Source organism: Haliaeetus albicilla, chromosome 1 (assembly GCF_947461875.1).
Source record: "Haliaeetus albicilla chromosome 1, bHalAlb1.1, whole genome shotgun sequence".
Classification (NCBI taxonomy): Eukaryota; Metazoa; Chordata; class Aves; order Accipitriformes; family Accipitridae; genus Haliaeetus; species Haliaeetus albicilla.
The window spans coordinates 83692982-83720023 of NC_091483.1; the positions used below are offsets into that span (position 1 = coordinate 83692982).

Below are 27042 nucleotides of genomic sequence, written 5' to 3' on the forward strand. Positions count from 1 at the left end.
CTTTCTTTCTACTTTTAATTCCTGGATCTGTTTGCTCATTTTGCTGTGAAATGTTTTCCTGAATGACACTGGTGAGACCAAATACAAGAGTAGCTTGGCATCGTGCCCGCCTGTCGTTATTTGAATACAGGTGCGGTCAGAAGAGCACGGAGGCAACTGGAAGGGAAGAAGACAGCAGCGAGAGGGGGGAGCGGGTAAGGAAGCAGAGAAGCCAGGAGATGTTGGGAACAGTTCAGCAAAATAACATCACAAAATGAAAACCCCAAATAAGCACAATAAGAAAGAGATTGTTAAGGTTAAAAAAAAAATAAATTCTGATGGTGGTATCGCTCTAGTGAATTGGCAGAATTACAACTGGTCCTGAATTTGGGAAGATCCCAGGTGCCAGAGTGATTTGTAGACAGTGATGATGACTTTTCACTTCAGCAGTGACAGAGCGACCGAGCAGTTGCAGTCAGAGGCAGACTGTTGAATAAGCAGCCCCAGGTAACCTGCACACGAGGCTATGAAAAGGCTGCTCAAGGCTTCTGACCTGTTACATTGATTTTTCAAGGAAGTTTTGGAACACCAGGGAAGTTCTGGAGGACTGGAAAACACTGATGAGAGGTCGGTAATTAAAAGGGAGAGTTTTTAAAGCTCCATCAGGCTGTTGTCAATCTCATAAAAAACAATTATATGAAACTTCATTAGTAGGAAGTTAAGGGAACGTGAAATAGTTAACGTCAGCCAGCATGGTTTTAAGGGAAATAAAATCTGTCGGGCAAACTCGATACCATTTTTCAATGAGATTATGAGCTGGTAACAGACGTCTTTGATGCATTTTTGTTGGTACTGCATGATGATTAGATTAATAAATGAGAACAATACAAATTCAGCATGCTTATGTCAGTGACTGGTAAGAAAAAATAAACTTGTGGACAGGCTTTCAAATGGTACAAAGTTTGTGTGGCAGCAAATAATAAGGGCAAGTCCCAGACTGCTCGGTAAGCCAGACACAGGAAATGAATATTCATGTGAAGGTGACCAAATGCCATGTGTCCAGGGACAAAGGATGTAGCTTTTCTTACAGAATGGAAAATTTTATCCCAGACGGCAGTGACCTGAAAAGAATTGAAGGTGATGGTGGGTAATCAGCTGGACATCAGCCTCAGTGTGACCCTGTGGCCAACGGGACTGGCTGATGGTACCAACACAATGCTGAGGAGGAGCAGATGGATCATGTTCTCTTTGTGCTTGTTACTAGAGCCACTGCTCTGTCCACTTCTGGCACCTATGGACTAGGGAAAAATCTTGAAATATGGTGATTTTTGAAGAAAATGCATAAATGAGTAAATTACTGGAAAACGTGCCTTAGACTGAAAGGCTCCAAGAACTCAATCTGTTCAGCTGATCAAAGAAGAGGTTGGTTGATCACAGACCTCAGGACCATACGTGAACACCAAAGACTTGATAACAGCAGACTTTTGACTCTGCCAGGCAAGGGTAAAAAGAGATCTGTGGTTGAAACTTGAAGTCGGAGGCCGGGTGGGATTTTCTCTGGCAACAAAACAAACACTAAGTTTTCCTCTTAAAAATATGCTCAGATTTCACCATAGCTTTAGAAGCCAATTGATGCATGGAAAATCTATGGTTTGTGCTCCTTAGAAGATCCTCCTATGAAATAGCAATATCCCTCTCCCTCCCCATTTGACGTGAATATTTATGAATCTATGGAATCATTTTTGGTGCTTTTCTCCTCGTGAGAAAAATGTGATGTTTTGGTGGACTTTTTTTTAAAAACTATTTATTTTTATTCCATTCTAAACCAAACATTTATTTTTAGACAGACTGTTACAGTGCCTCATAGCATCTTCCCGTGTTGCTCTGTGGAGGTTAATGCTCTGCTTTTCTCCAGGACATGGTCTTGCTGGCTGAATCACACCATGCTCAGGCACTGGGCTCCTCTTCTTGCTGAAGCACTGCATTGCGTCGTCGAGAACAGTGGTCCTCATTCCTTCTGCTGGGGCAGGAGAGTGAGACCAAAGTAAGACTAAAGGCAACATCAGAATCTGCTGACTACTTGATTTCTAAGTTCTCACCCCCGTGCTTAACCCCCTTGTTATCATAATCCAGTGGACGAAGCTCTGTCCTTATAGCAGAGAAAGCTAGACCCTGTTTCTGAGAGCCTTATTTGTGATAATACCATTGCCTAACTGAGCGTTCAGGATTGAACCTGGCATTGGTGTCACTGGTAGCAGTTCTCCTCCTGTAACTGAAACCACTAAGGATAGTTGCCAGCTACTCACTCTTCGACCACTAAGGATCGTTGCCAGCTACTCACTCTTCGACCACTGGTGTTTAATCCTGTTTCTAAAGCTCAGTGAAGACAATGCAATAGTTACCACTGACTTCAGGAATATTGGCTCAGTCCCCAACAGCACAAGCCCCTACTAATTTGAACGAAAACAGTAATCTTCTTAGCTGGTAACAGCAGTAGACGGTGGTATCCACAGGTTTTACACCAGAGCTGGGTAGGTATCACACACTAAGCATCACATTATGTATTTCCCGTAGCCACAGGTAGCTCATCTCGACGGTCTGAAGTCCAAAGCCGGTTAAATCACAGATGATCTGCTCCTTGCAGCAGCCGTCACGGTGTTTTGCCCCTTTAAGCTGTGGTGCTGGAAGCACCAGCCTTCTGCTGCCGATGCCCCGGCTCGTCTGCAGCGCCGGCCGAGGCAGAGGAGCTGGGGGAGGCAGGCACAAAATGCATGGCGTTTCCCCCCGATACAGCTCCCGACCCAGCCCTGGGGGAAGGCAGTGCCAGTCTGCTGGGCTTAGAAATCGCCCTGCTATTTTTATCCGCTTTTCTTCCACCGCTGACGTGTCTCTTTGCTTCTTGGTCCTCGGAAAGCTTCTACCAGATCACCATGGTGACTGCTGTCGGAGGACAGATTTCCTCGCTGGTGTTAGCACATCTGAAGTGACATCCATCTGGTCTCGCACGACACCGTGTTTGGCAACCGTAGGCATGGTGTGCAAGGGCTGGTGAACTTCACGTGAACTAGTGAAGTTTTTGCCAGGCTCTCCTTACCCCTCCTGCGTTGTTCCAGTCATGGAGCATCGTGTTTCCGGAAGTTCTTTTATCCCCTCCTCATTTAATGAAGTGATGATACAGGGATATTCAGACCAGCAGCATTCGACCTTAGCAAGCAGCGGTGAGGGAAGCCAGGGTGTGCTCATACAATTAGTGTAGTTTATTTATATCTCAGCAGATGAAATGACAAAAGCAAATGCAGAAACCCTCAGTGGTATGCATAGTCTGGTCTCGGTCCTGCTTTTCATCCCCACCGTGCCTCTGGCAGAGCGTGGGATCTCCGTGCAAGGAGGGCTCCACTGCGCCTGATAACGCGTGGCTGGGAATGGGACCCTTCCAGCGTTGTTTTCACAACACAAAATAATAACAATAATAACCAGCTGCTTCCAAAGGAGGGAGCCGCACCAAGAGCTGCAGCGTTAAACCTGGAGGAGACCTTGACATCGGAGGATGTTTCTGGGGGCTGGCGGTGTTTTTCGGAGGAAGCTCTGCCGCGTCCCTGGGCGAAGGCACCTCTCGGGTTGCGCAGCTCGGGGGGAGGACACGCACTGCAGCTCAGCAGCTGGTGGGACATTTTAGGATCAAGGTGAAAGGCAGTTCGGTGTCAGCAGGGAGCTTTTCTTTGGCACCACAGTCAATGGCGCTTTTTCAGGGCGGGGATGACATCGTTTATGGGGCTGAGGGACCGGATGGGGCAGGAGGAGCAGAGGTTCATCCCTCCTGGGGTAGGGGGATGGCTCTGCTCGAGGCAGTGACACAGGTTCATTCCTGATGGGACCTCCCCTCATGGCGGGTGACAGGAGTGTCACTGCCACGGGGCTGTGTCCCCTCACGGGGAAGGACATGGAGTCACTGACATGGGCCAGTGTCCCCTCATGGCGGATGTCACGGCCGTGGGGCTGTGTCCCCTCAGGGGGAGGACATGGGCTCCCTGCCACTGATACCGAAAAGCCGGTTGAAGAAACCCTCTAAGACTCATTTTGGAGTTTTAGAAAGCAGGCATTCTTTATTGCAGTGCTGGATGCACAGGGGATAGTTTCACCTAGTGTGCATACCACAGCTTTAGCACTAACAGGTTATATAGAATAACTAATTGCATATTAATCAGATTAGTATACATATACGTAAAAATGATGGCAACTGATTATCATAGTACTGCCTACATCCGATTGTGCGCAATGAAGGATCCATTTGAGACGAAGGGCTGCTTTTGCGACCACCGACCCATTTGAAGTTCTTGCTGGCTGTCCTTGAAGTCTTTATTCTTGTCCTTGTTCTTTGATCTTGAAGCTTAACGCAGTTTCAATCACATGTGGTCAGTTTCAGCATTGTTCTCATCTAGCGTACAGGAACATCTCGTCATAAGAGCAAAGAACTGCAAAACTTATGAGTACCTACCTCTACTAGTTAATTGCTTGGCTATACTTTTGTCTATTGTTTCAATCATAGTGTTAGTACAAGATTTCTAATAATTACTTACCAAATCTCACTTTTACAGTCACCTAGCAGCAAACCAGTTTCCACAGCTGGCACAAAATATTAAAACCATCAAAATACTTAGACATACCACACGGAATGTATGGAAATATGCTATCACCACAGGGCTGTGTCCCCTCAGGGGGAGGACATGGGGTCCCTGCCACGGGGCTGTGTCCCCTCATGGCGGATGTCACTGCCGCGGGGCTGTGTCCCCTCAGGGGAAGGACATGGGGTGCCTGCCACGGGGCTGTGTCCCCTCATGGCGGATGTCACTGCCGCGGGGCTGTGTCTCCTCACAGGGGGATATCGCTGCCATGGGGCTGTGTCCCCTCAGGGAGAGGACATGGAGTCACTGCCGTGGGGCTGTGTCCCCTCATGGCGGATGTCACTGCCATGGGGCTGTGTCTCCTCACAGGGGGATATCCATGCCATGGGGCTGTGTCCCCTCAGGGAGAGGACATGGAGTCACTGCCATGGGGCAGTGTCCCCTCATGGCAGATGTCACTGCCATGGGGCTGTGTCTCCTCACAGGGGGATATCCGTGCCATGGGGCTGTGTCTCCTCAGGGGGAGGACATGGAGTCACTGCCGTGGGGCTGTGTCCCCTCAGGGGAAGGACATGGGGTCCCTGCCACGGGGCTGTGTCCCCTCATGGCGGATGTCACTGCCGCGGGGCTGTGTCCCCTCAGGGGAAGGACATGGGGTCCCTGCCACGGGGCTGTGTCCCCTCATGGCGGATGTCACTGCCGCGGGGCTGTGTCCCCTCAGGGGAAGGACATGGGGTGCCTGCCATGGGGCTGTGTCCCCTCATGGCGGATGTCACTGCCGCAGGGCTGTGTCCCCTCAGGGGAAGGACATGGGGTCCCTGCCATGGGGCTGTGTCCCCTCATGGCGGATGTCACTGCCGCGGGGCTGTGTCCCCTCAGGGGAAGGACATGGGGTCCCTGCCGCGGGGCTGTGTCCCCTCAGGGGAAGGACATGGGGTGCCTGCCATGGGGCTGTGTCCCCTCATGGCGGATGTCACTGCCGCGGGGCTGTGTCCCCTCAGGGGAAGGACATGGGGTGCCTGCCACGGGGCTGTGTCCCCTCATGGCGGATGTCACTGCCGCGGGGCTGTGTCCCCTCAGGGGAAGGACATGGGGTCCCTGCCACGGGGCTGTCCCCCCTCATGGCGGATGTCACTGCCGCGGGGCTGTGTCCCCTCAGGGGAAGGACATGGGGTGCCTGCCATGGGGCTGTGTCCCCTCATGGCGGATGTCACTGCCGCGGGGCTGTGTCCCCTCAGGGGAAGGACATGGGGTCCCTGCCACGGGGCTGTGTCCCCTCATGGCGGATGTCACTGCCGCGGGGCTGTGTCCCCTCAGGGGAAGGACATGGGGTCCCTGCCGCGGGGCTGTGTCCCCTCAGGGGAAGGACATGGGGTGCCTGCCATGGGGCTGTGTCCCCTCATGGCGGATGTCACTGCCGCGGGGCTGTGTCCCCTCAGGGGAAGGACATGGGGTGCCTGCCACGGGGCTGTGTCCCCTCATGGCGGATGTCACTGCCGCGGGGCTGTGTCCCCTCAGGGGAAGGACATGGGGTCCCTGCCACGGGGCTGTGTCCCCTCATGGCGGATGTCACTGCCGCGGGGCTGTGTCTCCTCACAGGGGGATATCCATGCCATGGGGCTGTGTCCCCTCAGGGAGAGGACATGGAGTCACTGCCATGGGGCAGTGTCCCCTCATGGCGGATGTCACTGCCATGGGGCTGTGTCTCCTCACAGGGGGATATCCGTGCCATGGGGCTGTGTCTCCTCAGGGGGAGGACATGGAGTCACTGCCGTGGGGCTGTGTCCCCTCAGGGGAAGGACATGGGGTCCCTGCCACGGGGCTGTGTCCCCTCATGGCGGATGTCACTGCCGCGGGGCTGTGTCCCCTCAGGGGAAGGACATGGGGTGCCTGCCACGGGGCTGTGTCCCCTCATGGCGGATGTCACTGCCGCGGGGCTGTGTCTCCTCACAGGGGATATCGCTGCCACAGGGCAGCGTCCCCTCACGGGGGATGTTGCTGCCGCGGTGGCTGTCCCTCCTCACGGAGGAGGACAGGAGGTCCCTGCCACGGCGCTGTGTCCCCTCATCGTGGAGGACACGGGGACCCTGCCGCGGGGCTGCGTCCCCCCCCCCAGGGAGCTGTCGAAGCCACGGGGCCGCGTCCCCTCACGGGGCGGGAGGTCGACGGCCGCTGCCATGCCGGACACCCTCCCCTCCGGGCAGCGGGGCCGCCAGGCGGGGCCGACGCCGGAGCCGCTCCCCGGGGTGGAGTGGGGCCGCTCCCCGCCGCCGGGCCCTCCCCGCCCCTCGGCTGCCGGGCGTGTCGCAGCGCCGGCGCAGGCCGCGGCGGTGCCCCCCGCCCGCCCGCACTACATTTCCCGGCGTTCCGGGCGCGGCGGCGGCGCCGGGCCGGGCCGGGCCGCACGGAGAGTGAACGGAGAGGAGCGGGCGGCCCCGGCTGCTGGTGTTGGCTCCGGGGCGGGGATAAGCCGGGCCGGGCAGGGCAGGTGGGTCGGCCCGCTCGCCCGCCCGCCCGCCGGCCGGCCGCAACCCCATGGAGCGGGGGAAGATGGCGGAGCTGGAGAGCCTGGAGACGGCGGCGGAACACGAGCGGATCCTGCGGGAGATCGAGAGCACCGACACGGCCTGTATCGGCCCCACGCTCAGGTGCGGCCGGGGCGGGGCAGCGGCGGGACCCGGGGGCGGCCAGCCTGGGCGGAGGTTGGGGGTCTCGGTCAGGCTTCGCTTCCCCCCCCCCCCCCCCCAAACTTTGAGGCAATGAGGACGTTTTAATTATTATTTCATAGTCGTCTCTGAGAAGTGCTTCCCCCCTGCCTGTCTCCCCGGCCCCGGCAGGGCTGCCCGGGAGGTAGAAGCGCCGTGACGGGGAGGGGGGGAAGCTTCGGCCTGTGCCCGGCCTGGGCCGGGGTCGTGGGGTGGCTTCTCCTGCCTGGCTGCGGTGTCAGCTCCTGCGGCGGGCTCTCACCCTCCGGCTCAGACCCCTGAGGGGGTCTGAGCCCCCCACAGCCCCTCCGGGAGCTCTCGGGGTGCCCGCAGCCCGCTGCCGCCTTCCCCGAGGGGGTGGCTGGTAAAAGAGGAGAAAGGAGGGCATTTTTCTCGCCCTTAGCCTGGAATCTGTCAAAGTTATTCTTGTAAACCCTCGCCTGGCCTTTTTGTTGATTTGCGTCCGCTTCGCAAAAAACCATGGCTAATTGTGAAGCCGTGGGTATGGGTACAATTACCATCCTGACGATGATATGAGTTAATGCCTCTGTTTGCTTAATGGATCCTTTGTTCTCCTATTAAGCATCTTTTCCCAGTGGTTCTTGCAGTATCCTTCAGCTGGGAGAACCCGTTGCTTCATCTGCGTTAACTGCCGAGCTCTCCTCCTGCCCGAGGAGCGCAGATGGGTGTAGCTGTGTGCCCAGAAGTGCTGCCCGTTCGGCTTTTCCTTTTCCTTCTGCTCCTTTCCGCGAGTCTGGGTCTGGCGTTTCAGCCTTTTAGGTATTTCTTTGTGATGCTGGTTAGGATTTTGCAGCAGTGGCTTCTGCTGCGTTATTAATCTGAAAGATGCGGTAGCTGGCTGTGAAGCTGAAGCCTGTGTCTCATGAGAAATCACTTGATTTTTTAAGGAGTGTGATATTTTAGATGAATTATGCACACCTAAGACCTGTTCTTGCTAGCCAGACCACGTACTGTTAGCATCGCTGTCCTGTTAGAAGCCACGTAATGGATTTGGCGGACTGAGACACCTCATCCCTCCTTCCCCCTCTTTAAAGTAAAGCAGAAGTTCTCCAGAGAACTTTGTATCAAAACCAAAATGCGTTACAGCACTGAGCCCAAGTGTGTGTGTTATCCTCTGGAAGGTTGATGGTACAAATGGGTAGAGGATGTTTATAGCTCGTTGTAACCCAATTGATCAGGCTGAGAGGTGAGGAAAGAGAGAGGTGTGTTACCAGAAATACTCGGCTTCAAAATCTAAATGGTTTGCGTTATCACTAACTTAAATTCAGGGCTAAGCTTTGTTGCTTTTCATGGCAAGGGGAGTGTGGTGCCTTTTTGCAGGGCAGTGCAGTCAGTTTCACTGTTCTCTTTCAGCTGCTCTGCATCAGCCCAGGAGCTGCTGAACTGGAAATCACAGTGCCAGGTGGGAGTGTTTGGGCATAAACAGGTCTGGAACCTCCTGTCCCACCCCTTCCACAATAGCTCTTCATTTCTTTTCGATATTTAAGTTTTTCAGACTCATGGTTTTAAATGAGTTGCCTGTCTGTCTTCAAAAATAAATGGGTTTAAGCTGTTTGACTTCCAGTGATACTGCAGTGCAGGCACAAAATTAAAACGGGAAAGCTTTGCATTTGTGGAGCAGTAAGACACTGAATTTATCTTGCCATAGGGTTGCCCATTTGTTTATTTTTTTTTAACTTTTTGCAGTTTTCTTTCTGAAGGTCTCCTGTGAAACCTTCAAGGGTAAACTGCATGGCAGGAGATGCTGAGAGTTAGATTTATTAACAAAACTGAAAAAACTGGTTTGAATGTCTGGGAACTGCCAGAATGAAGAGTGTGGGTGGTTTTTTTCCATTTCATAGAACTAAGTGCAGTTGATCTTGTTTCTTAATATTAAGGTTAGATGAAGAGTTGGGCTTAATGTCTATCTTTGCATACCCACAGAAGAAACAAGAATCATAGAATGGTAATAATACGCGTCTGGGGCAAAGAAAGGTTTGCGCTTTGCTAGCATTAACTGTGGGAGTCCAGTGGTACTTTATCAGGAGTATTATTAATGATATAAGCAATACCTGCTCCAAGGATTTTTAGAGTTGAAACAAGACCAGCTCGGGGTAAACATGATGTGCTGGAGACTCCGGAAAAGAGGATGATGAAACTTTAAAAAAAAGGTGACTCACTTCTTGTAGGCATCATGGAAGAAATGTGTCTTCGGGAGCTAGGCTGGCTTCCCTTCTAGGAACAGCAGTCCCAAAACGCAGTTCAGAAATAGGCTGGACTGCAGGCTCCTGCTGCCAGCGGGGGTTTGTTTGCAGAATTGCGCTTTTATCAGTTTCTGCCTCGGCAGAGTGAGATACTCCGACTGCAGATGCTCTGTGTTGTCCTGGCATAGCGCTCAAGGCTGAATTGCTATTATCAGAGGGTGACGGAGGGGTTAAGATGTTAAATTTAAGGTCCAACTAATTCATCTGTCTGGGTGGGTTTGTGTCCCACCCATCAGGGAGAACGTTTTCTCTTAGAAAAATAGCAAGTGTAGTAATTCTTGCCCTGGGGCAGGGGAAGGACAAGATGCCTTCTTGAAGTCCCTTCCAGCCCTATTTTTCTGCTCTGTTCTCACTGTGATTCTGGGAGTCAGTGGCATGGGCCGGGACTCCATTGTGCCAGGCACTGTGCAGATGTGGGACAAAGCCTGCCCCTCCTCAAGGAGAGGAATTTCATTCTAAATATAAAATGGGAGACGAGGGCATGTGAGGAAGCGTTGCAACAGCCTCCGTCTGTGTGATGAGCTGTGCCAGTCTCATGTCTTGCTGTGCTGGTGGCTCTGATGCCATGGAGGTCTCTTCTTTTTTTTTTTTTTTTTTTTATACCTGACAGTGAATGTCATTTTATTTGAAGAAGGACACCGAGCGAGTTCAGTGAGTCTTTGTGGGGATCCCCTCGAGTCTGCGGTGTTCCTGGAATCAAAATAATCCACTTCAAGATGTCTTTCCTGCTATTCAACCTCTACTAATTATATCCATTGCTCCTAATTCCACTTCCTTCTGCTGTTCTAGTTCCTCATTTTTTCTCTTGTGCTATGTTTCTTGATTTTGCAGAGTATTTTTGGATCCCCTTTCTGTATCTAGGCTTCTAAGAATCACTTAATTCTGCAGGATCAGATAACCTTCTAAGGGAAAAGAAACTCTTTCTCGCTTAAAACCACCTCTTGACTAAGTTGTGACACCCAAGTGCTCTAATTTTTATTACACTCAATTGACTGATCAAGTTTGTTGCTCTTTGGTGAGATGTTGTCCACTTTGGCTTTTTTTTTTTTTTAATATTTGAGCTGCAGTCCCTGAAAGTGAGGATGCTTGCCTCTCTGCCGGGATGCCTCTGTGGTTTCTGATTAAACTTACTCTTTGGGAAAAGGGTAGTCCCTCACTCTGCAAGCTCATACAGCATTTGCTGAATGCTTGTCCTGAAATATCTCACTGTTACTTCTGATATGTAGCGGTTACTTTTGATATGTAGCTATTACTTTATTGCACAGCTGATGCTGTCTTGCTTTCTTCTGTGATTCTCTTATTGTCTCCCTTTATTTTAACTTCTCCTTGGCCCTGTGTTTTGTGCTGTAGTCCTAGATTGTAAATGATTGACTCAAACTGGTACAGAATAAAGGCAGGAGAAACAGTGAGATTATCTTGTATGACACCCCATAAATGTGGGCTGTATAACTTCACCCACCTTCCTTGTGCTTAGCCTGTCATCTAAAGGTGAGCTTGTGTGATTATCTGAATTGCTAATAATTTTAAAACGTTCTCGGTTTCAGCCTGCAGATGTTTTGCTGTCCTTTCCCATGCTCCTCTGCAGTGTCCTTTAACACCTGGTGTCTTCTCATGGTTAAAATACAGGCTTGCATTTTCAAGTCACTTCTTCTTTTCAGTTTTACGGCTTGAGCTCTGTAAGTCTGTCACTCTTGAAAACCCTTTTCCTGCTCTCAAGCTGCATTTGCAGCTTTTTGAAATTGGTGAAGGATTTTTAAACAGCATTTGATAAATTAAAAAAGCCCCGTCTGGTCACATAGATGTAGTTACAGTATTCCTGTTGTCTCCTCACTGCTTTAGAGGCAGATAAAATTACATCGATACTGTGGTAGTCTCCTGCTTTACACAGAGAGATTGGAGCAGCTCTCTTTTTCCCAGTGTTATAACAGGAATTGCTACTTAATACAGAGATGTTTTCTTGGGGGCACAGTTGTTCGTAGCTATGGATCATGCTCCTCATTACTACGAGTGTACCTTCGCGCTTGGTTCTCCTGCAGTGCAAGTTGCTGGGAAGGTTCAAGATTTCCAAGTGATTGTTCTCTACGGCTGCCTGATTTCATGGTCTGTTATTCTGCCAGCTTTTGTGTCATCTGCAAATTATATCATCAGTCTTTTTTTTTTTTTTTCTTTTTAGATATATATTTTCTTTCTAGATTGTTCCTTAGTGGTTGAGATTTTATCAGTTATGTTGGGACTAGTACTTACCTATGCCCCTTTAGAAAACTGAGAAGTGTTGTATCTCAGACAGTAGTCATCCAGTCTGTGCCTTTATACAGACCTATATTTTTAACAGGAGTTTCATATATGTCTGCTAATTATGTGTGTTCAGAGAGATTACAACGTTGTTTAACCCAAGAATGAAATTAAGTGCACTTGATAGGGTAGCGTTTCTACTTTTCTACTAAGCAGCTCTTGACTGAGATTTAAGTAGGACTGTAATTAAGCTCTATTCCCTAAATCCTTTATCAACTTTTCCATGACCGTGTCTGGGATTAGCATTGCTCTGGCTGCCCTGGAACTACCTGGCCGACCTGTTTACTGTACTGGCAGTGTGCCATGTTCATCCCCTGCCTATAACCTCCCCCCTGCCCGGGTTCATCTTAAACGACGGAGCCAGAGGTCCTCAACTGCATTTTTCTTAGGATTCTGGGTGTCCTGGCTTGACTGTTTGACAAATAATGTGCTCATTTGGGACTAATGGATATAATTAACCTCATCTCCCACAAGGACATCACCTTAGGTCCTTCTTGCTACCCTCAGGCTCTGGCTGGCTGTATGGGCGTAGCATTGAGACACCTGAGCTGGATGTGTGGGAGCCAGAAGCGGTGTTGCTGCAGCCTGTCTTGCTGACATTGTTCGGTGCTACCTCGGGTCCTGGCTGGAGCAATGCGACAGCGCAAATAGCAGTAGCTTGTCTTGAGATCCTGACTCCTGACCTGGAAGGGGGTGTGTTCTCTCGTTTATTTTCTTCTATGGCTTCAGATGGAGCTGAGCTGGAACTACTGAAGCTCTGTTCCTGTGCCATTCATGTTTCTGGTGCTGAACTTGGAAAACTGAAGATTTGCTCTTAGACCTAAACTTATGGATGGGTTCCAGCAAGCGATGGGGCCCTTGTTTAGCCCCTCTGAGCTCCCCGGTGTCTCCTTAGCTGAAAGTTGCGGCTTTAGTACAAGCCCTGTGGTAAATCTGGTTGGAAAATGGACCTGGATGGAAAAATAACCCACTAAAACTAAAAAATGTTTTGCTTTAATGCAGTTCTGCTTCAACATGTTTTGCTGTGTGGTAGCACAAATAGTGTTTCCAGCCCTGGGAGGAGGTTGTGAGAGAATGGGAACGAGGGACTTGGTGATGGCAAAAGTCAAGACTGAGCCTTGCTAGGTTTGTAAAAGCTCAATGAGGTTGTCCAGCCAGACACTAACCTGCTGTGTCATTCCTAGTCCATGGTCACGGGCACTGACGTGGGCTTGGTCAAGCTGCCTGCCGTTAAGTGCACATTGCTTCTTGTGGTTGGGGCTATGGGGTGTATTTTGATGGGCCAGTATTGGCTTAAGCAGTTTCCTCATCTTTCATTGCTCCTCCCAAATGTTGGTGTGGCACAGCATTCCTGTGGGTGCTGAAACACAACCCTCCCCTTTCCCACCTTATTTGAGTTATTTTTTCAGCTGGATCAGTTCGCCCCCACTTCATCTTGGGCTTGTTTTGTGGCTTCTCAGCGTCTAGACTGGCACAAGGGATTTGGTGGCAGGGTACCAGGTCTTGGGGCCAGCTGTGGTATTAGACATCTAATGTCCATGAACTTGGACGTGTCCTTCTTCTGTGAGCTGCTTGCAATTCCGTCACCTGGCAGAAGACTGTTTTACTTGGTTGGGGAGTGTAACTAGTTTACGGTGGGTCGGATGAGCATGGAAACCATGACATGTGCAGGAGCAGCAGTCTGAGTCTTCTGGGTTGGGTGCTAAGAATGAAGGCTGGCCAAGCTGGTCCTAATCTTTGCACTAGTGGGTGAGATGAGGATAATGGTCTGTGTTACAGATGTGAAGTGAGGCGTAATGACAGGCGTCTGGCTTAACAGCTTCCCTATTTGTATCGTGGAGTGGAGACATGAAGATGGTACAGTGTCCTTCTGATAGCTTTTGGGACTACCTTTACTGGTGGTAGAGGGCTGCGATTGCTGCAGTTTGTCCTTCAGCTGAAACTGCCTTGGGTGAGGAGAGGGGAAAGAGACCCTGGATCAGCTTTGGGATGAAGTGGACATTCTCTTACACGTGCTGGGGCTGGTTAAGAAGTGCCTGCTCAAGGTCCCAGGCACAATAAGAATTGAAGAGCATCTGAAAATCAAACACAGTATCTGTAAATATCCCCTGAGGCTGAATACTGTGAGAACCTATGTGTAACAGAGCTAAAACTATACTGAGTTATTGTCCTGACTTTGCACCCTGTAGCTGCGCCATGTGCCACGCTTCCCCTTGGCTCCACGAGGTCCATCTCTACAACTCCCATCCCTTGCTTTACGTACAGTAATTCGTGAAATGCCAACTGCCAGCAAAGCAACACCATGAAGAAATAGTGCAGGCCGTCTAGACGCTAACTATTGGCCACAGAGCTTACTCAGGAAGCTGCTTGTAACAACTGTGAATTGTCTGCTAATAAAAGCCTCGCAGGATCTTATGAAGCATCTTTCAGCCCATTCTCCTGCCACCCAGATGGGGAAACTGCAATCTCCTGAAAATGAGTCTGGGCCTCTGTTCATATGTACATAATTAAGTGTCTTTTAAAAGACAGTTCATTGCAATACTGCTTGAATTATATTAGCATTCCCTTCTGGTCAGGCTGATGCTGTTCAGCCCCAAGTTTTCTGTTGTGGAGAAAAAAGTATCAGCAACCGCTCCTGTGAAATGATCTGGTATCAGCGTTATCAGTCTGTTGGGAGACAGACTGGTCTGGCCTAATGTACGGAGCATCGGCAATCTCTGCCTGAAGGTATGCTTTACTTAATTATCTCAGGTTTTATGGGTACTTTCTCGTTTGCAGTGCTAAGGTTCTGTGGACAACTTTGAGATGGTGAATCCTTATAATTCATATAACCCTTTTTATTTCAGTCTGCACCCTGATGCATTCTGAAGGGAACAGCTTGCAGGAATGTACTGTTCAATTATTTATACCTTGTATTTTCTTGGTTTTTCTCGCAGAAGTACATTCCTTTCTGGAATTTAATGAATCACTGTCAAAGGATAGATTAACAAATGGCTGTTCCCGTTCTGTGGGATGTGGTCATGTGTCTGGGTTCTCAGTAGCTCGCTGAATTTATCTTCCTGCTTACTCTCCAAGCACCTCGTCTGCGATAGCAGTATGTGATACAGTGTTGTGAGGTAGTAAGCTAAAAGGGGATATTTCCCTTGAATTGTTACGGAAAGTTTGCTCTACTAATCTGTCTTGGTGTCTTCTGGAGTTGTCACTGTGTATGACTTAGCACTATTTCATCCTGAGCTGGCAGCTGAGCTTGTCTTTAGAGTTCTCTGCCGTCCTGCCTGTAGAGGATTGCAGAAAAGTAGTAGTAGCTTGGGGACTCGGTTGATTGCCCCTCTGTAGGCAGACTCCTGTGGCATTTAAGTCTACCTAGACTGTCCTTTCTGCCATGCTCTTTCTGATTCCACTTTTGGATTAGTGGTTTGAAGGATTTCTGTCTTTTTCTAAAAATAAATAAATAAAATGGTCATTTAGTCCATGGCTGCAGAAGCCTAGTAATACTTTCTGAATCTTTTTCCCAAAGGAGAGCCAACACAACCTTTGAGAAAAAAAATGAAATGACTGGGATTGCTTAATCTAGAGAAGACAAGACGGGCACACAATTCATCTTCCGATGCAGAATAGACTGTTGAGAAGATGAAGAAAAGCTCTTCTTTCATGACTGTGCAGGCTGGGATCTGGACTACAATTGCAGCAGTGGGGATTTAGGATAAATGCAAGGAAGGGCTTTCTAACTAATAGTTGAGAAAATGATGAAAATGTTCATACTGATCACATCAAAAGCTTTTCTTCATTATCCCTGCTCTACCGGTAGTGAGGAGTGGCTGCTTATCAAATGAGATACAGAGCAAATAGACACACACTTCTAGTGTCTTGCGGTCTGCACTTTGGAGACTTTTGGCACGGTTTGTACCAGCGTTTCTCTGTTCAAGAGCTTCCCATGGATCTTTTCTCCATGACTGTCTTGTCAACATTTTGGTCTGCTAGTGCTTTCACATTGAAACATTATACAGTGATGAGTTCTACAGTTTAATTGTGCATTGTATATTCCTTTAGGGTTTAAATTTTTTTTTTTTTTTGGTAGGACAAGGTCTAGGCTGTTATAAAGGATTATGAGAAGTCAGTCTTTTTTTTTTTTTTTTTTTTTCCCCACCCCTGTCTTCCAAGCTGAAGGTTCTTAATAAATTCATTCTATTCTCCTGGTAAAGCTGTTTTGAATTGCTCATTATCCCTGTTCCTTTTCTTGGTATCTTTTCTCAAGCAACTATCACCTTTTTGCGATGATGCTGAAAAGGTCAGAGCTGCACATAGTGATCAAGATGCAGATTCACGTCTTGAGATGTGTTAAGTGGCACAGTGATGTTTTCTGCTTTGCTTTCTCTTCCTTTACTTGCAGTCTCTGTGGTCTGAGCCAACACTTCTGACAATATAGCTACAATACCACTGGCATCTCTCCTCCTCAGTGGTAGTAGTTAATTTGGAGCCCCTCGCTGTTGGTGTATTATAAAGGGTTTGTCCCCTGTTTCTCCCCTGCAAGCGTCCTGCTTTACACTGCTGACACTGAGCTTTATTTGTCGTTTTGTCACCTGATACTCAGTGTTGTAAGATCCTTTGCAGCTTTTTGCTCTGGAGTTAATCCAACTGAATAGTTCTGTGTCCTCTGCAAAATGTCATCTTGATGTTCACCCCTTCTCCAAACCACTGAGAAACACACTGAACTAGAGGAACATCAACCATCTATTTTTCGTTTGAATTTTCACAATGCTTTTAACATTCAAGTGCCTTAGGTTGACCAGATCCCCCTTGTTAACAAGCCTGACTCCTTCAAAGAGTGCTAGTGAAGAAGATGTGTGAATGCCACCCAAAGAAGCTGTTGTCTCCTTTGCTGTATTGTACTTTTTACATGTTTGCTAACTGTTTCATAAAAAAGACTTCTACTTTGCCCAGTCACGTTTAGTGCTCTGTAGCTTGCAGGATTCTTCATGCGCTGCAGAAGCCACTAAAGAAATTGGTATCGTGTTTTCCATCTTCCACTTCTCTCGTGGTAGCCACAATATTAGCAATAGGTTATTCGTGACCTGGTGTTTGTGGCCTGGCAGTTTTATGTAACGCACCTTTAGTGTTCTGGAGCAAACACAACTGTTCATTTTACTGAGCTGGTCTAAGCATCTTCTATTAACTTCTCAGTCTGCAGCAGCAGGAGAAGTTTTGGGGTAGAAACTCCTTAGTCCCATCCATGGGATGCAGCAAAGCATTTTTCCAGCCATTCCACGGTAGAAGAGTTTTCCTGAAAAAGCTCCCACTCCCTTGCTTGCTCTGGCAGGTTTCCTGCTGATGATGTTTGAAGAAGCTACTAGTTTTTCATATATTAACTAATTAGCTTTTCACATGTCTTTTTTTGCATGGATTATTTTGCATGTGTGCTTAGCTTGCTTGAATTTGCGAGTTGGAATATTTTCCTTTTATTCCTTGAAAGTCTCTTTTGCTGTTGAACCATGGTGGCTGAGGGGGATGTGTGTGTGAGAATGTTTAAAGCCTTTTTTCATAGTTAGTATACTGCTGCCTTAGAGCACATAAATATGTCTTTTAAGCAGTTTCATTGCCACCCACAAGCATTTAATACTTCTAGCTGTTCCTTTTTAATTTCCTTTTTGGGTTAGGGAAGAAATGAAGCAGCACGCTGTTTTTCTTCTTTGTAGTGATATGCGATGGTAACGGTTTTCTTCCTGCTCCCACAAAGATGCTTGATTTGGGTGTTTTACCCCAACTGTTGCAGAGAGCTCATCATTAATTCTGAACCCTTCAAAGAGCTGGAGCAGAAGTACTTTCTTCTGTAGGTTGTCCTGACTCTCTTCTAACAGGATCCTTTGGCAAACCTAAAACCTTAATCTTGGCACGGCTCCCTCATTTGCCTACAGAGCGTCTTGGCTGACGGGTTTGAAAAGTAGGGTAGACATATGTCTGTCAGTAGTGGGTTAGGGAAGGGTGACCTTGCGGTGTGGACTGAAGTGGAGGAGGTGGCTTCTGGAAATCCCTTCCCTGTGAATCAATAAGGTGCTTGACTTTGCCTTCATTGGTCTATCTGGTCATGAGCTGAGGTCCAAAAGCGATAGCTGGGCTGGCCGTGATGTCCTTTCAGTCGTAGGTGGTGCTACGCAGCATGCTCCTCTGCCCATCGTAAATTTAGTATGGTAGTTTTGTGGGGATCAGTATGTCTCTAGCTTTCTGCTGAAGCTTGGCTTACTCTGCTTGTGCAAACCAACTGCCTCATGTGCGTGACACTCATGGTGTTTCCAGTAAGCACGTGTCTAAGTTTCTGGGGAGAGTTTGTCCCACTCTCACTGGGTTTGAGGAGTCACCGGAATGGCTCTTCTCAAGACCGTGCTGCCACCGGAGCGGTTCCTTCAGCCTGGCTTTGGCTGCTGTCCTTTGTCAGCCCTTGCGAGGGTAGCAAGCTGCGGGCTGGGTTAACTGTTCTGCCGGACACTGTCCTTGTCAAGGTGGTTCCACCTCCAGTGCCACAGGTTAGGTGCCACAGTTTGTTGAAAAATCTGAAATTGGGAGTCCAGGCTTTTTGACTTCCTGTGGCCACACCTTAGGAAGTAACATTTTTTAATAAAATCTCTAGATGCAGTTTTAGGTCCTCCTGAAGACTTGTTTCTTTGTGATACCCAGCCTGTTTTCCAGGTGCCATCTGCCTTGCAGAAGTGATGGTGCACAGTGTGCCTGTCTGCTGGAGCTTCCTCTCTCTGCTTCCAAATCCATTTTGGTTTGGAAAATCAGTCTACGGATAATTAGCTCTCCTGCTCGGTTGGCCTTAGGGCTGGCAGTTTGCCCAGGCAAGACACATGCACACACTGATTTGTGCTCTTTCAGTCACTTAGACACAAAGCAGCTGAGCAGCATTAGCTGGGGCAGAACAGCAGGTGAGCAAATCCTCTGCTTCTGCTCTTCTCAACTGTGACTATTAAGAAAGCTGAGGATGAGGCTAATCATAATCCTGCTTTTTGGGGTAGACTGGTGCCTTTGGGATTTTAAATTGCAGACGGCAGTGATGGAAAGGTCCAAATCTGCAAAGGTGATCGTTTTCTTCCTGAAATCCCTGTGGCGTGTTTATCTGACCTGATTTTTAATACTTTGCTTCTGGCCTGAACATCTAGTGGGTTGTGAATGTGCCCAGTGTTGTCACTGGTGTGTCAGGAGCAAGGAAGTAAGGGCACCCTGTGCGTGGGGAGAGGCTTTTAAGGGTGTTCTGGAGACCAACTGACCTGTCTGTCCAATGTCCTTGTGTCCGAGCAAGACTGTCACAGAGCTGATTTCACTTTGCATTGCCCGCTCTGGGTGTGGTGACTTGTCCTACACAATAGATAGCAGTGCCGTGAGCGCACATGTCCTTGCATGCCCCAGCTGGGTGAGGAGGAAGCCTGAGGATCTGCCCTTGGGTGTATTAATAGATGAGGATTTAGCTCAAGAGTTGTGTGATGAGCTGTGGCTTGGGTGTCTTAGACTCGTAATCAGCTGCTGTCCCAGTGAAAGAAAGTGTTTCTTGTGTTCCTGAAAATCCAGAACTGACACGTGACTCCTTGAGCTCAGGTGTCCCCACGGTTGCTGCTGCTCATTTTGGAGATGCTGTGCTTCACTCTTTCTGCCAAGAGGGTGAGGGTGCTGGTAGAGCTGCAATAACCTTGTCCCTCCTCTGCACCTCTCTCCCTGGGCCAGCCTGCTGATGATTTATATGCGTCCCAGAGGAGCTTTTTTTTTTTCCCATCTCAGTGCTGAAGTAATTCCTTGCCTCCCTTTCTGCGACGAATAAAGCTCCAAACATCTCTCCCAAGCTGCTAGCTGGCTGCACTCCCCCCATGCAGTACCTTCTGCGGATGTTAGGGCCAAGGATACTGACACAGCGGAGCAGGGCGTGTGGCTGTGACGGATGCTTAGCTATGTGCCTGCTTTGAGTTTCAGGCTTGCAAGAGCGAGCAAACAAAATCTCCTCCTTAAAATCTGTCAGTGTTGTTAAGAGATTTGCCAGGTCTTCCATAAAAGGTTCACTGAGAAGCTAAGTGGTGTTTTTTTTTGTGTGGTGTTTTTTTTTTTTTTCCTGGGGCCATCCAAGAGGAAGAAAAAGGGAAAAGATGAGTGTAAGGAGCATTTTAGCCCTCTCTGCCAAGTAATGGAAAGCTTGAAAGTAAGATAAGTTGCTGGAAATGTGGAGGCAGCTCTTTGCAGCGTTTTGGGTGATGGACGTGGCTGTAGACTTTGCTTTCAGGCTGATGTCTTGAAGCCCAAGTGGATGTGAACTTCTTTACCAGTAGATGCAATCTCCCAGAAGATGGTACCTATTAACAGAATATTTTCCAAATGTCACTGTTCATAAGCTAGCCTTTGCTTTCCCTCTGGGTGGATGGTTGTTAGGAGCTAGAGAGAGTAAAGACAGTTGAACCATCTCGTGAATCCTTTTCCTTCTTTGTCTGCCCAATTTGGAGAAAATTGGACACCAAAAGATTATAATCTGACTTTGTTAGAGAAACTATGCCGTTCTTGGAAGGCTGTTAAATATATTGGTATTGTTCTCAGCTTGCCTTTTCCTGACAGTTAACATAATCTGATGCTTCCTTTATAAGTTGGTATGGTGAAGCTGAGCTGGGTGGCCTGTGCAGGTGTGGAGAAGACAACCAGAGCTTGTGCCCTGCAGTGGGAGACTGCTGGAGGACACGGAGCTGGTGAGGTGGTTATGACTGTGTGCGAGTAAGAAGGGTTTGGCTAGGGTTGGGGCAAGGTCCAGGAGCAGAATGCTGGTGCGGGTTATGGGATGTTAGGTGAACAGGCTGAATGAGTGATCTGGTCTTGAGGTGGAAATGGAGGAAGCTGGTGGCTTTTAAATTCACAGTGAATTTACATATGATCTTGGCTTATAAACCAATCTTGTTGGGTCTTCCTGCGCGAGTGAGATGTTGCCTTTGGTAGAAATAGAAGCTCCATGCTCAGCTTCTTCGGTAAGGACATATGATCCCAGATTAACCCTTTAAGCTTACAGACTTCATTGCTAATCACATCTTAAAAGGAGGCTAGAGATCTGCTCACCATGAATTCATTGTGAATCTTCTGGAACCATTTTTCTCTCAAATCAGAGAGTTTTCCTTTGTTCAAAATGATGTACACCTGTAGAGACTTTCTGTGGCTTCAGGGTGAAGTAACATGTTTATGGGGCTTTTCAAGGTTACAGTCACTTTCCTGTGCTGCAGGAAAGATGCAGGACTGTGAGAACAAAACATGTTCCACCGGAGCCAAAGACCCCTATCGGGAGCAGGAGCCCGGCTGTGCTGTGCACTGTCATGAGGATGGTCTCTGTCCTGATGGACGGTCATTCTTCAGTGTCTTGTGATCTTGCCTGTTTACTTCTATAGATTCTTCTAAGCTTAACAGCAACACCCTTTTGAAGCAGTCGAAGAGCAGTTAATTGATAGGTTATGTCCCTGAAATGTCCATGTCCTCTCATGAAGAACTGAGATCAGACTTGTCCTGGTATTTGGCCAAGCAACTTCAGCTGAAGCATCTGTCCTGGAAGGAGAGTCTGGGAATTTCACGATACGTTTGGGGAATACACATTTTCCTTCTTAGTTTCTTCTAGAACTGAACTGAGATGCCCAAAGCGTTTCAGCTAGTGAGCAAAATGGCAGTGTTTACTGTGGCTGCATGGTTGCGTTGGTGATACCAGCTAGTTTGGAGGATAACTGGAATGGCTGGTGTAGGTACGCAAACACATACATGTGTGGCTGTGCTCTAACTGTCCATGCTGTGCTCAGCATCTGTTGCCTCTGAAAGAAATACTTGGTAGATGGTTCACCTGCCTTTTGCCTCCTGTTCTGAATAATCCCACGTGCTGCTATCATGCTTTTATTCTAAAAGTTAATAAATGTCTGGGAAACTTAATAATTTAAAGTCAGAACTCAAATTCAAGTTAAAATGCTATGGCTTCTGGCTTGCATCTTGTAGCCCAACACAAACTGGGGAGTATTTTGCCCATAGGAATTGAACTGGCTGTTCGGGGTAGCCATAACCATAAGCTGTGTGGGCTCCAAGGGCTGCTCTTTACAGCAAAATGTGGGGAGCTTGGCTAGCTCACCTTGGAAAGGCGCAGTCTGTGTTACTGACTTTCTTCTGCTCTTCTGCCCTGGGTGCTCTCACTGAAACTGAATCAATCTTCCAGTTTTAGGTGGAATCCATCAGAATTATTTGATGTTATTTGACTTTCTTTGCATTTAAGTGCTAGAGAAACCCCAGTCTGAGCTTCTCCTTAGATCCTGCGCTCCCATGCAGGACTATAGCAAACTTCTCTTTAGGAAAACGACTCTTTGGCCTTTCAATATATTAAAGGGGACATATAAGAAAGATGGCAAGAGACTTTTTTACCAAGGCCTGTAGTGACAGGACAAGGGGCAACGGTTTTAAACTGAAAGTGGGTAGATTTAGATTGGATGTAAGGAGAAATCTTTTAAGCTGAGGGTGGTGGCCACTGGACCAGGTTGCCCTGAGAAGTTGTGGATGCCCCATTTCTGGAAAGTGTTCAAGGTCAGGCTGGATGGGGCTTTGAGCAACCTGATGTAGTGCAGGGGAGTTGGACTATATTATCTTTGAGGGTGTCTTCCAACCCAAACCATGCTATGATTCTATAAAACAAAGCAACAGAAGCTAAAGCCCTGTAGTGACGGTTATCTTTGTGGTCGCTCCTCTGAATTGGTAGCACAGCACGACATGTTATGGTCCTGGTAAGTTTTTGTTGTTTTTTTTTTTCTTTCTTCCCAGTGCAAGCTGGAAATGCTGTAGCTGGGCTGGGAAGTGTATATTGTGTTAGCCCAAATAGATGGGGACATTTATGTTCTAGACAAGACAAACTGGAGACTGGAGTTTTCCAATTTGTCCTGTACTTGTGGTCTGTGCTGCAGGTGTGGGTTTCTCTTGCAGTCCCTGGGAATCTGTGTGGCACCCACTGGTGACCAAAAATGCATGCTGTGGTGGTTGAGACTGCCTGCTATCAGCGGGGTAACACAGGCAGGATACAAATAAAATAATAAATTATTGATATGAATTTTTTTTTTTGTAAGCCAAAGCAGGTCTGGGGCCATGCAATACTAATAGGTGGGTTGTTCCTTTGTGTCCACCTTCTCCTACCTGCTGGCAACTTTTTGTAGTGAAATTGTGTTGTTAAGAACAAGGTCTTTGTTTTAAATTTATCCATTGACAAAAAAACCTCTGCCAAACCAACAACTTCTTTCTATATACTCTGTCATATGTTGGTCCTGCTTGCTTGCTTCTTGGTTCGGAAGCAGCAACTAAAAATGAACATCTTTTGTTGGTATTGTGCCATGAATTGTTGCGTGCCAGACAAACTTGCATGTACTTTATTTTGGAGAGAATTCCAAAATAGGTGCTGGAAGGGAAATTGGTAGATGACACATCCACGGATTGCAGTAAAATATGTCAGGGGTGTTTGTGTTTTTATAAAAGCCTCACATACTATTGTGTGTCTTAAAGGGAATTCACTCTTTTGGCAAAAATAACTGTAATAGGAAAAACCCACCAGTTCTTTTATTATAATTGTATGGACCTGCTGTCCATTTATTTGTCTGCACTTAATCTTCATTTGTCCATTTGCTTGATTTTATTTTTTAAACTAACTATATGAAAGTCTGAGGTTAAGAACAAAACATTCTCTCCTGGGAAATGCAATCTAACTTCATTCCTCTCTGATTCTCCCAAATAATAGAAATCCATGCAAAATAACCTTGAAATGAAGTTGTGTTTTGTTCTTTTCCTTAAAAACAGCTGTCTGTTGGAGATATAGGTGGGGTCAAACACTGGTTTTTCTAATGACTAGATCCAAAGCACTGGGAAATGCCCTGTAGCTGGGATGCAGTGTGCAGCTTTGTTTGGACTTCAGGCTGGTTTCTTTAGGTTGCCCTTCTTGAATGGATCTCTGTGTTTTGTCCAGCACAAGATTTTGGTCATGCAGGTTAAAAGCATAATCACAGTTATTTTTTCTTGAGCATTTTTAGTGCTGATGCTCAAATTTGGATCTGGTACAGATTCTTCTGAAGTGTAATACGCAGGATGCTCAGTTAGAGTCTGAGGTTAACTAATCCACACTGGGCTAGTTAGGCAGTGCTTTCATTTTTATTGGAAACTATAAGTAACAATAATAAATGACAATTAAGTTAGAAGGGCAATATATGAGGGACATAGGTGCTTAAGTGCCTGTTATGCTCCCTGATTGTAGTCAAAGTCCTAAATCTTTAAGAGGTAATAATAAAACCATGTTAAAAATGTTTAATTACACACATGGATAAAACTGCAGTGCAGAGACTGCGAGCAGTGGTGAGGACAGAAAAATAAATGGAAGCTGGAAATAAAAGCAGGAAGTGCAGGTTAAGAGTCAACCTGGCTTGGCCCAAGTGACGTTTATTTGAAAAATAACTTGCCTTTGAGTGTCTGGCAGTGTACACAAAAATAAAGCTCCTTGTCAAGACGAGAATATAATCCAAAACAAAGAGTCCTGATGGGAACAGAGCATTTGAAAGGTACTGCCAGCGGGAATTTCTTGTAGAAATCTAGTTGCTTTTGTATTTGCACCCTCTGTAACTTGTGATATGCGCTGGATCTAAGGACTAGGCATGTACCCACTGCTCTGCCCACAGCCTCTGTGCTGCAGGGCTCAGCACCCTCAGATCTTCAGCTTGCTTTCCGTGGGGCAGGCAGGAGTGGGGGGAGAGGACCTGAGGAGAAGGGAAGTCAATGCTGACAGATGGGACAGGGTAGGAGAGAGGCCCAGAGAAAGGAAACCACCTCTTGAGATTGAGATTGTCTGAACGTTTCACCTGCTAGCTGAATGCTGCGATGCTTGTAGCCCCAAAATGTGCTGTTAATTGTCTCCTTGTGCTTCCAAGTCTTGACTGAGAAGATGTTTCCTCTGAGATCCGCGTCCAAGCTCAGCCTCAGAAACGGAGTTTGTGGTGAGAGCAGCAAGACTGCCTGGCGGGTGATTTCTCAACCTTCTAAAGCAACAAAACACAAAGCTGCAGAAAGCAAGCTGAAACTGCTGTTCAGATTAAATTGCCCCCAGCTTAGTTTATTTTATGTGCGTTTTCTCTATACAAAGTACACATGCATAAATTCAAACAAATGTGCTTTGCTGAAAGGCTGTGAGTTTTTTTCATGTTGGAGTGGAATGTACTCATCTGAGTTACGAGTCAGAAGAGGAGAATGCTGCTTTCTGTATCTTAGGCTAGCAGTACGTTGTATTGTAAGGTTCTAAGGAGCAGTCCTGCAAAGGCTAGTTCAAAAACCAAGGTGTTTATATTCTTCTGCATAATCTGTGTGACACTTAGGAGTGTTTTAGCAGGTCTTATTCTGTCTCTGATGTCTGTCAGTCAGTCTTCTGGGGGACCATCCCCTTCCACAGGGCTTGCAGCTGCAGCTCTGCTGAATAAATTGACAGATGCAGCACTCTTATTGCTGCAAGCAGTGTGAATATCCCCATTTTCTGCTCTATTTCTTGGGAGAACTAGCAAAATACATGAAAAGTCACAGGACTGTGAGGTATCTTAAAGCATTTCTTCAGCTGTTGCATATAAAGGTATTTTTCCTCAATTCTCTGAATTTGTGAAGGTTTGATGCTAGCATCCCTGCAGTTTGCAACTCTCTCCTTGGCTAAGAGAAATACAACCAGGTGGGGACCGTGCAGATGCTCCAGCCTGGCCCCATCGGTGCAAAGACCGAAGGCTGTCCCAGGGGTGCTGATAACATGGTCTCCGTTGGTCTCTGCTGAAATCACCAGCAATTACCGCGTCCAGTGAGAGGGTTTTGTGACCTGACCATGTGCTCACTGGGGACTGGACTGAAAACCCAATAAACACAGTGATAACCACTCTTACACATTAGAAATGTGAGCCGGTTCGGGAAGGCAAAATACAGAAAAACACTTCTGTCCTATTTTCAGTTGAGTGAACTGTTGCCCAGGGATGACTTTCTTCACTAAAATCTGTGTTTTTTCAGTATTTCTTATTTCTTGGCCACTACTTGCAGTACATCTGTGTGAATGGGATGTTTCCATCCAGGTCTTTAGCTGATATTGCTGTAGTGGGCTGGGTGTTAATGGTTTTCTAGCAGAAGCACATTACTAAGTGTCAAAGCTTTAGAGTTTTTTTTTTTACTGTGTTTGCTCAGAAAAGGTATAGTAAAGGAGCAATTTGTTTATTTTTGGTGTGTGATTGGCCAGGAGTTTTGGAGAAGCTAGGTCTCCTAGGTGGGGAGGGATAATACAAACAGATAAATTCCCATCCAGAAACTGAAAAATGCCATGAAAAATCCAGTGATTTAACATTGGCAGAGATGCAGAATAAAAATGTGCTGTATTTAGGGTAATTGCATTTTGGAATGTGTTCTCTGAAAGATTTTTTGAGTTTTAAATATATGATTTATGGTCTGCTTGCCCACCGTCTGGCAGGAGGGAAAGAAGTAGGTGTGTTTCTGGAAGCTTGCAGGCTGGTCTGTATGTTCATTCTGGCAGGGTTCGTAATTATTGGTCTGTTAATTTGTGGTGTTCAGGAGGTGTCATTTAAACTGAGCAACATGAAAATTCAAAGATAAAGCAGTTGTGCATGGGAGATGTCACAGGGACATCTGTGTGAGGTCCTTGGGACCCATCGTTCACAACAAACTCTCCTGCATCTGTCTGTTGTGGGACTTTTTCATACTTTCCAGCATCTCTTGGTGGTCCATGTATGAGAGTGGATAGACTGACTCTCCTATGCTGTGGCACACAAACTATTTCAAATTCAGAAATAATTACCTTTCTGGAACCAATTGGTCTGACACCACTAAACCAAAACCCTGAGGTATTTAATGAATGTGAGGGCAAACAGGTTGCTTTTATTTTTTTATTCTTTTTAAAGCACATTTGCATCTTTAAAATAATGAGGCATTCCAGGCATTTCCCCATTCCTGGTGGGTTGTTTCCTCTTCCGTCAAGAGGATTTGGACACAAGCGGAACTGTTAAATTCTGACACTGTGACTCAAGGCCTCCCTCTTCTATCAAGTTATATATATGGTTTTATACAACTAGATTGTTAAATCTCTGCTGCAGGCCCTTCAAGTGAATGCTTCTCCTCCCCTTCTATTTCCTGGATAGT

General features: G+C 47.3%; 1 protein-coding gene across 7 annotated transcripts in view; it reads left to right on the top strand.

Moving 5' to 3' along the window:
- Nucleotides 1-6898: 6898 nt before the first annotated feature.
- EXOC6B (exocyst complex component 6B) overlaps nt 6899-27042 on the top strand; it is a 308884-nt gene continuing 288740 nt past the window's right edge. For 2 of the 7 annotated variants that reach the window (XM_069797230.1, XM_069797278.1), the window contains exon 1: nt 6902-7249. In XM_069797230.1, the coding sequence (XP_069653331.1) occupies nt 7137-7249 (113 nt within the window). In that variant the 5' untranslated portion in view covers nt 6902-7136. Of the gene's footprint in view, nt 7250-27042 lie in introns of all 7 variants that reach the window. The other 5 variants (XM_069797267.1, XM_069797251.1, XM_069797220.1 and 2 more) reach the window with 5 other exon arrangements.